General features: G+C 54.4%; 1 protein-coding gene across 1 annotated transcript in view; it reads left to right on the top strand.

Moving 5' to 3' along the window:
• Window positions 1-9,495, top strand: part of WDR27 (WD repeat domain 27) — a 123,133-nt gene that overhangs the window by 39,404 nt on the left and 74,234 nt on the right. Inside the window, exons 12-16 of the mRNA XM_029943276.1 lie at window positions 556-641; window positions 882-1,009; window positions 3,349-3,446; window positions 4,360-4,481; window positions 8,861-8,958. Of these exons, the coding sequence (XP_029799136.1) occupies window positions 556-641; window positions 882-1,009; window positions 3,349-3,446; window positions 4,360-4,481; window positions 8,861-8,958 (532 nt within the window). The remainder of the gene's footprint in view (window positions 1-555; window positions 642-881; window positions 1,010-3,348; window positions 3,447-4,359; window positions 4,482-8,860; window positions 8,959-9,495) is intronic.

Raw genomic sequence — 9,495 nt, 5'->3', positions numbered from 1 at the left:
TGTGTGTCTGTGTGTGTCCGTGTGTGTCCGTGTGTGTCCATGTGTGTCCGTGTGTGTCCGTCCGTGTGTGTCAGTGTGTGTGTCCGTGTGTGTCAGTGTGTGTGTCCGTGTGTGTCCGTGTGTGTCCGTGTGTGTCTGTGTGTGTGTATCCGCGTGTGTGTCCGTGTGTGTCAGTGTGTGTGTCTGTGTGTGTCCGTGTGTGTGTGTGTGTGTCCGTGTGTGTGTGTCCGTGTCTGTGTGTGTCCGTGTGTGTGTGTGTGTCCGTGTGTGTGTGTGTGTGTGTCGGTGCGCATGCACGCGCGTCCACGCGTCCTCTCCTCCGTCCGCCGGTGCGCACTTGGGCTTCTTCCGTGTTGTGGCGTGGGGTCGTCCCTCGTGCTGAGACCCCGCTGTGTCTGGGTCCCACCGTGGTCCCGGACTTGCTGTCTCTCTAGGTTTCCATGTGATTTTACTTCGTGTTTGGAAGCAGCACACCTTTCGCAATCATCAGCTTGTTTCTGAGACTCAGCCCGGCTCGTGGGCGGGACTTCCGCCTGTCTGTGCGGCTGTCACGAGGTTTCATGCGGCAGGATCGTGCCGCGCGGCACCCGTCCTCTGGCTTCTCCCCGGTTGTTCTCTCGGTGCTGGGCCGGGCCGCCGTGGTGGGGGGGCTGTGGGGGCGTGGCGGGTGTCAGGCCTGCTTCTCTGTGCCCGGCCGTGAGCCGCAGGCAGGGCCCGCCGTGAGAGCAGGGGCGCCGCCCTCCTTCCTGTAACTGAGGGCCTGACAGGTTTTCCCAGCACATCCTGAGCCATCTGCAGTGGGCGGGGAGGCTCAGGGGGCGAGGGCCCGCGGGACGGCCCAGCGCCCTCCGTTCTGCCGCTTCTCACGTTACCGTGCCAAGGTGGCCGCCATCCATGTTTCTTGCAGCCGGGGGCCGGGGAGACTTGGCTGCGTCCTGCAGGCCACAGCAGCCGGGCGCATGGCAGGGCTGTCCGGGAGTCGTGGCGAGCCTCGCCTTCTCCAGCAGAGGTGGGGACTCACCCCTGCATCGGCTCGTCTGTGCTCTGGAGCTTGTGGGCTGAACGAGCCCCGTTTCTGCACCTGAGCTCGGGGTCTGGCTTGCGAGTCAGGGCAGGGCGTCTCACGCCCGTCCTGCCCACCGGGAGACCCACATAGCTCATGTCCCCCGATCTCAGCCAGCAGACCGGCTTGCTTCTCGGTCTGGTCCAGAGACGTGTGCCGAGGCCAGCATGGGTTTGGGTCAGCTGTGATGGCCCCCCGAGCAGAGCGTGGGTGCTGTGGCGGACAGACGGACAGCAGAGGCCCTGGTGGCTTTCCCTCGCGGCCTTCCCCATGCCCCGTCCCCGGGGACGCCCTACAGGCCATCGGCCTCACTGCCCGGGGCGGCTCCTCAGCCTGCCGTGCTGGGTTGACCAGGGGACGTGCTGCCGGCCCCTCCCCCACCACGTGCAGTGTCGCTGGGAGAAGCCAGGACACGGGAAAGTCCTGGAATGGAAGAGGCCTGGTCCTTTGTGCTTATCAAGTGAAGCCTGTCAGGACCCAGCGGAGGTCCTGCCCCCTGGATTGATTCCAGGATCACCTCCCCTGTGTGTACGTCTGCCCTCTGGCCCCCCGTCTGTCTGTCTGATCCTCTGTCCCCTGGGCTGCGGTGTGGCCTCACACACCTGCTGCGCCTGAGCCGCCTGCCCTCCGCCGGCGAGCGTTCGGGGCACGTGAGGGGGACCTGGAGGCTCGCTGGCCCGCCTCCGTCTGGGGAGCCGTCCCCAGGCCTGTGGCTCAGGCTGCGGTGTCCCCACACGCAGCATTGTCTGCTGGAGGTGCTGACTCTGGGACGGCCGAGGCTCCGCTGGGGGGACCCTGCACCTTGCACTGCCTGTCATTCTGGAAGGCGGCCCCTTGGTGCTCACTTGTTTGTCTCTGGGAGCAGAGACGGAAATGCCGTGTGCCCAGCAGCATGCTGTTCGTCTCCCTCTGAGCCTGTGCTTGTGCGTGGCCTGCGGTGCCCCCGGAGTGCTGGGCCTCAAACAGGGCGTCCCCCCGCCCCCACTGCCCGCGGTGCCCCCGGAGTGCTGGGCCTCAAACGGGGCGTCCCCCCGCCCCCACTGCCCGCAGTGCCCCCGGAGTGCTGGGCCTCAAATGGGGCGTCCCCCCGCCCCCACTGCCCGCGGTCTCAGCGCATGTCCTCTCCGCGCACACACCTGCTGTTCCTCCTGAACAGCCCCCCACCCCCACCCCGTGCCACCCACGGAGCTTCGGCATGGCGCTCCCTGCTCAGGGTGTCAGCCGGGACGCCCAGTGATGTATGGGGTCTGTGTGCCGTCATCGAACTTTCCTGCAAACCTCCTGTGACTGCGCTCCTCGCCAGCCCCCAGGACCTGCTCTCTGAGTCACCCCTTCAGATACCCATCTCTGTGCTGACCCTGGTCCGGGCCCCAGGTCCCCCGTCCGTTCTTTCCCTCCCTGTGGAAGGAGCAGGCTAATGGCCTGTGTCATGCTCCCCCTCAACACCCCAGTAGCTCGGACACCGAGTCCCCCGCACCCTGCCCTCTGCTGCCCCTTTGCCCCATCACCGACCTGAGCCTGCTCGGGCCAGCCGCCGTCTTGCCTGAGCCTCTCCTGGGCCATCCCGGAGCTGCCTGTCCCTGGAGGTGTCCCCTGGCTCCCTCGGGGCCAGCCACACCGTCCTGGGCTGAGGCCACACTCTGAGAGTGCCAGCAGGCTCCTTTCCTTTAGAGTTATCGTCGGGGGCTGTGGAGGCCGAATATTTACTAAACCAACACGAGCTGCTTATGTTACCCTTTAGAAGACACTAGACCATTTGTGTAAATGGAAATAAGTCATTTATAACTGGATGTCTTCTTAAGTATATATAATTATTTTAGACTTGAGAGAAATATTTGCTTTTTTATAGACCAGGAATTAATTATTTTGGGCTTTATATAATGATATTTTTTCATGAAGTTTTCCTAAATGAAAAGTTAGGGTTTCCTGAAGGAAAATTAGGGTAGTTGACATTCTTTCAATGTTACAACATATAATTATTAAGTGTTATGAAAAATTTCTTCATATTCAGTTTTTTTTTTTTAAGTTTATATACTTATTTTGAGAGAGAGCACAGGCAGATGAGGGCAGAGAGAAGAGAGAGAAGCCCAACCAGGCTTCGTGCTGGCAGCTCACCGCCTGACGTGGGGCTCGAACCCACGAACTGCGAGATCATGGCTGAAATTAGGAGTTGGACGCTTACCCACCTGAGCGCCCCAGGCACCTCGTATTCAGTTTTCTAAAGGTAGACTGCCTCCCTGTGGTGGAGGGAACATAAATATCGACTGTCTTTGTCTTCCTTTCAGATACAAACAGAAGAGCAGGTGCAAACCTGCTTTTAGGCTTCCTACGACCGGGCCAACTGAGATCACCAGTTTATCCGCCGTGAATGACTTCTATTCCTGTATCCTTGTCTCTGGTCGTAGTGTTTTCACATCCGGAGCTCCATCCTCCTGACAGAAGCGTCTGTCAGGGCCCAGGGCTCCGGGCGCCCCGGCTTCGGCACTAGCTGCACGTGTGGCAGTTTCATCTCCGTGGTGAAAAGGGCTTCAAAGGAAAGTAACAGTGGACACGACAGCATGTGACCTACAGTGGGGTGGTCCGCCTGATCTTTCTGATCCGTCTGCAGTTCACTGGGGTGATCTAATCTGATCTTTCTGATCCGTCTGCAGTTTGTTGAATACCATGTAGTAGTTTAGTACTTTTTAGGAATGCACTTGTTGTAGACATCCTTTGATTAGCTGGCCTTTGCCCCATCTCTGGGGAGGCTGGCGAAAGTTATAGGGGTAACTGTTGAATATGAAATTGAGTCCAAAAGTCCATTTTATTTTATTTTTTAATGTTTATTCTCTTTTGAGAGCCAGCGCGTGAGTGGGGGAAAGACAGAGAGAGAGAGAGTCACAGGATCTGAGGTAGACTGCTGGCTCTCAGCTGTCAGCACAGGGCCTGATGCAGGGCTCGAACCCATGAACTGTGAGATCATGACCTGAGCTGAAGCTGGGGTGGAACTGACTGGGCCACAGGCACCCCTGACTTTTGAGTTTTTAAAGTTAGCATCATCTCTTAAATTAAACAGCATTGATATTGATTTATTTAGAAGCAAAGCTCTGGTCTTTAGGAATTCTTTTTATGAAATTTTAATTTATTCAAAGGTCTAAGATTCTTTTGAACGTAACGGGGGAGAGGGGTGGGCCGGGGGCTGTGACCACGCCTCTGCGGAGCTTCGGAGTGTCCCCGTGTGGCTCTCCTGGCGTCCAGAGGGAGCAACGGAGCGAGCGGGGAAGGCTGTCTCGAGACGCTCCCTAACCGCCACGCAGACCTGGTGCTCGCGGCGGGCCGGAACAGGACCCTGGAGGTGTTCGACCTCAACGCGGGCCGCAGTGCAGCTGTGGTCGCGGAAGCCCACTCGCGGCCCGTCCCCCAGATCTGTCAGAACAAGGTGGGTTCTTGGCCAGGCGTAGCGTTGTAAAATGCCGAGTTTATGGGTCTAACAGGTGCAGGCGTATGACGCGGTCTGTGGCAGCTTGCCGCCAAACTCCGTGCTCACGGCGTTTTCTAAGCCTCGATGTCTGACCTTGGAAGATGTTTTAGTATCTTGTGGAATGTTGACTTCCATACTTTTTCCTTTATTTTTATGGGCCCATTTTTCCACTTTACTGTAATCCACCACCACCTGACGGGTGTTTCAGGCCCTCCCGGGATTGAGTGACGGGCACGTAGGCCCTGCAGGAACACGAAGCAGCCTCCGGGGACGTGGCTGCTCTGCATTGGGAGAGAAGTAGCCCAGAACTACCCATAGCTGAGGGCCACAGACCCGAGATTACAGGAGGTGCCGCTTTGGTGCGTTCACAGTAAAAGACACTTTGCTACCCAAAAGGGCACCTAAGAGATTTGTGAACAAACTTTCGTTTTTAAGACTGCAGCTATAATTTTGATTTTTGATATATTTGGAATGACGTTCCAAATTAAGGGTTCAGTTTATGATGCCTTCTGAAATGTGCATTATGATTTCAAGAGTATTTTTTTTAATTGTTAGTGTTTATTTTTGAGAAAGAGAGAAAGAGAGCACAAGTAGAGGAGGGGCACAGAGAGAGGGGACACACAATGTGAAGCAGGCTCCAGGTTCTAAGCTGTCAGTACAGAGCCCAATGCGGGGCTCGAACCCATGAACTATGAGATCATGACTGAGCCGAAGTCAGACCCCTAACCGACCGAGCCCCTGGGCCTCCCAAGAGTAGCATTGTTTTGAAGTGAAGCCTCACTGGGTTGGACTGGCTGAAAAGTCTCTGTTCCCGATAATTTCAACACATTATTCCAGACCTTTAAATTTCTGTTTCGTAGGCAGGTGTGGTCTGATACTCTGCCAAGTTTTGTAGCCAGTTTGCGTGGGGAAGGACACAAATCCTGGAGCGTGGACTTGCGCCCCCGAGGCAGATGCTGTCCCGCGTGAGCAGGCGCTGGTGCTGTGGGTCCAGAGCGAGACGGTCCGGGTGCCAATCTGGGCGGGCGCGAGGCTCCCGTGAGCGGGTCCCCGAGAGCTGTCAGTCTGCGTGGCTCCCTAGGCGTGGTCGAGGGGTGTCAGTGAGCCCGGGTCAGGGTCAGAGTGTTGGCACGGGGACCAGGGAGCTCCCAGGGATGGCGGCAGACCAATCACTTGCTCCCGATCTGTGGGCGTCCTGGTCTCGCGGGGAGGCCCTTGAAGGCTCCGAGAGGCCTCTCGTCTCCGGGGTCTCTGCAGCCCGAGCCCGTGCAGGGTCCCTGTTCGTACGTCTCATGTTTTGGCAGGAGGTTCTTCCCATTTGCAGACACTGTGGATGGAAAACAGCAGCTTGAAGGAAGGTGTTGAGGAGAGGAGGATTTATCTGCGTCTTTATTTGTACAGAATCTTACACGAAAACAGAGCGGAGACATTCTAAACACCGCGCGGTAGGCCTCCCAGATGAATGAAGCGATTCCTTTGAAGAATTTTGTAACATTTTATGAGGTTCCGAAAATAGACTTTACAAGCCCAGCGCCTGTGCGTCATGGCCGGTGTGTGTGGGAGGTGCCCTGCGAGGGGGCGGGCCCCTCCTGATCCTGGGTCCCTGCTGCCAGTTTCACAGTGAGATCTGTCAAGATCGGTCATCAGGCCTTACGTACTTCGGGACTTCTAAATGACTTTGGTAATTGAGCCACATTTAAGATGGTTGTGAGCCCAATACCTGTCTTGTTTTTTAGGTGTGATGGCTTCTTTTAAATTCGGGTACAACTCAGTGAGGTGTTGATAGGCAGCGTTTGATGTCGGAGTTTGGAGGGTGATGGTGACTTGCTGGCCTTGTGGAGTGACACCTTCAGGCACAGCCTTTGACTTTCCGTGCGGATTGGTGTCCCCTGTGCGGTGCCCAGAACGGTCCTCTTGCTTAGAATCCGCTCAGTCATTTTAGCGACTCTGACCGGTGTGAGGTGGTGTCTCAGTGTGGTTTTGATTTGTATTTCCCTGATGGGAGACTACTGAATACCGAAAATGAACCGTGGACTGAGTGAGGACGGGGAGGGCGGGGGTGACGGACATGGAGGGGCACTTGTGGGGAGAAGCCCTGGTTATATGGAAACCATTTTGATAATAAACTATTAAAAAAAAAAAGAATCTGCTCAGTCAGCAGGAAACCTCACACTGGTCAGAGTGGCTAAAATGATTACTCATACAATTTGATCTTATTTTGTGCTTTTCTCTCCTACGTTAAAGAAAAAAACTTCCACACCATCTATTTATCATGAATTTTCTTGGTTTCTTCATTTCTCCTTCTTTAGCCTCTATTGGACTGGTTGAAAACATTTCTAACTCTCTTTATGCCCCTGCAGAAGCTTTCAGGTTTTTGCTGGTTAGCTTCGGGAAACTGACTATACAGTCCTTTGCCCATCGGCCTTTCTGTCAAACTAGATCTTCTCATACTCGGTGCCTCGTGAAGGGCCCGGCGTTCAGTCGATGCTCTCTGGATGTTTGCTGGGCGTCTGTTGAATTGCTGGGACGTCACGAGTGACCTTGCACTGGCTTGCGGAGCGCTGATCCCCGTTGACATCGGTACCTGGGTGGCTGTGAGTGGAGTCCTGACGCCTCTGTCTCGCGTTTGTCACCTGAAGTGGGTACAAAGCCGTCTCCGTCTCGGGTTTGTTACGAGGATGAAGTGTTCAGTGTTTAGAACGCCGTCCGGTCCGGGGCTCGGGCTCTTTCTGTAGTCGTCTGTTATTGGCGTGCGTGTGTGTGAACGTCCATCTCCTGTTGGTAACTGAAAACTAACTTACAGGTCTGTACATATTGTAAGGATAAAAGCTTGCAGATATATTTCATTAAATTTTTCTTAGTAATTTCAATATTCTTTTCTTTTTTTAAGCAAAACAAAACCACATTTATTTAGTTTGGGTTTGAGATGTATGTTACAATCTATTTTTTTTATACTTTATTGTCAAGTTGGTTTCCATACAACACCCAGTGCTCATCCCAACAAGTGCCCTCCCCATGCCCATCCCCCCCGCCCCCGTCCCCATCAACCCTCAGTTTGTTCTCGGTACTTCAGGGTCTCTTATGGTTCGCCTCCCTCCCTCTCCGTAACTATTTCCCCCCTCCCCCTCCCCCTTGGTCCTCTGTTAAGTTTCTCCTGTTCCCCTTATGAGTGGCAACATATGGTGTCTGTCCTTCTCCGCCTGACTTCCTCCGCCGAGCATGACGTTGTATTTGTGAGGCTGCTCTGTGACCCAGCACGTGATCTCTCTTGGAGATGGGCCGTGGGCACTTCAGGATGTCGAGTTCTAAACACATCTGTCAAGTCCATCTGGTCCAGTGTGTCGTGCAGGTCCATTGTTTCTTTCGTGATTTTTCTGTCTAATTGACCTAGCTATTGCTGTAAGTGGAATATTAAGTCCCCTGTAGTTAGCACATTCTTATCAATAAGATGGCGTATGTTTGTGACTATTTTATGTATTTGGGTGCTCCCGAATTCGGTGCATAGACATTTAGTAATTTGGATACTCTTGGCATGGAAGGAAGATGGACATTGTTATGAACCATAAGCCAAAAGTGGTTCTGTAGATGGGAGTGCACTCTATTCCCTGAGGCATTTTAAGTCACTAGAGCACGAGGGGAAGTGAGGATCGGATCAGTGGCAGGTCCTTCGAGGGGCTCTGCCTGGTGACACGTGCTGGGTTCCACACGAGCCGAGTCCTGGGGGTCTTAGGATTCGACAGTCAGCAGATTAACTACTGACCTCAAGCCTCAAATGACTTAGTAAGGATCTCTTTCAGGTGACTTACTAAAGATGGATTAGGATCTATATTTTATTTTTTTAACATTTTTTAAACTTTATTTTTTTGAGAGAGCAAGAGAAAGAGAGACAGTGTAGCAGGGGGAGAGGCAACAGAGAGGGACACACAGAATCTGAAGCAGGCTCCGGGCTCTGAGCTGCCAGCACACAGCCTGACGCAGGGCCCGAACGCACGAGCTGCGAAATCATGACCCGAAGTCGGACGCTCAACCGACTGAGCCACGCAGGTGCCCCGGTGTATACTTTAAAAATAAATTTTGGCGTGTTAATATTTTAGTCTTTTGATCTTTTATTGTGCTTTATAACTTTCAGTGGTGTTTCACATTCGGAAAACACACCAATAATTCCTAAGGTCAAAGTGTACCATCACGAGTTGTCCTTACGGAGGTTCTTGGAGCCCAGTTCTGAAATTGTTATAGATAAGAAAAGCTTTGTGTTAATTTCTAACTTTAGATTAGCGTCATGTTTATTAATTCAGCCTTTAAGGAGCACATCTTGTCTCTTCCCCTTACAATTACAGGGATCATCGTTCACGACCCAACAGTGTCAGTCCTATAACCTTTTTGCCACCACAGCCGCTGGCGGCGGGATAAAGCTGTGGGACCTGAGAACCCTGAGGTGAGGCCGGCCGGCCCGTGACACCTGCTTCCGTTAGAGCTCCCGACGCCCGTGGCCTCAGTGCCGGTAAACTCCGTGTGGGCTCTTTTTCCCGCGTCTGACACGGTTGTGGTGCATCTGTTCACACTGACCGGTCTAAGGAGAGTGACTTGTACACCGATCAGGCCGCGTCACCTTGGAATGTTAAGTTCCTCGGCCGTGTGTGTGTGTGACATGTGGCCCCCGAGGCTCAGAGATGCCCAGGGAGGTGGTCAGGGGCGCACAGACGACGGCATATCCGCCTACGTCCCTCTTCTCTCACAGTATACGCCGTTGCTAATGGTACGTGAGGAAGAAACACTAAACGTGAGGCGTGCGACAGAAAGTGAGAAGACCCGCGTGTGCACGCGCACACCTGCGACTCACAAGGACGGAAGGAACAGTCTTCCCTCTGGTCCGGCGTGCGGAGGCGCGGTCCTCGGGGCTCTTGGGCGGGCGCCGCAGTGCCCCCTGGGGCCCGGCCTGGCGCGGGCGGGGCAGGCTTGCGTAGGGCGCCCC

The sequence above is a fragment of the Suricata suricatta genome, chromosome 7 (assembly GCF_006229205.1).
Source record: "Suricata suricatta isolate VVHF042 chromosome 7, meerkat_22Aug2017_6uvM2_HiC, whole genome shotgun sequence".
NCBI classification, from domain to species: Eukaryota; Metazoa; Chordata; class Mammalia; order Carnivora; family Herpestidae; genus Suricata; species Suricata suricatta.
Note: the sequence above shows the minus strand (reverse complement) of the source record. Positions and strands in the feature narration are given on the sequence as shown.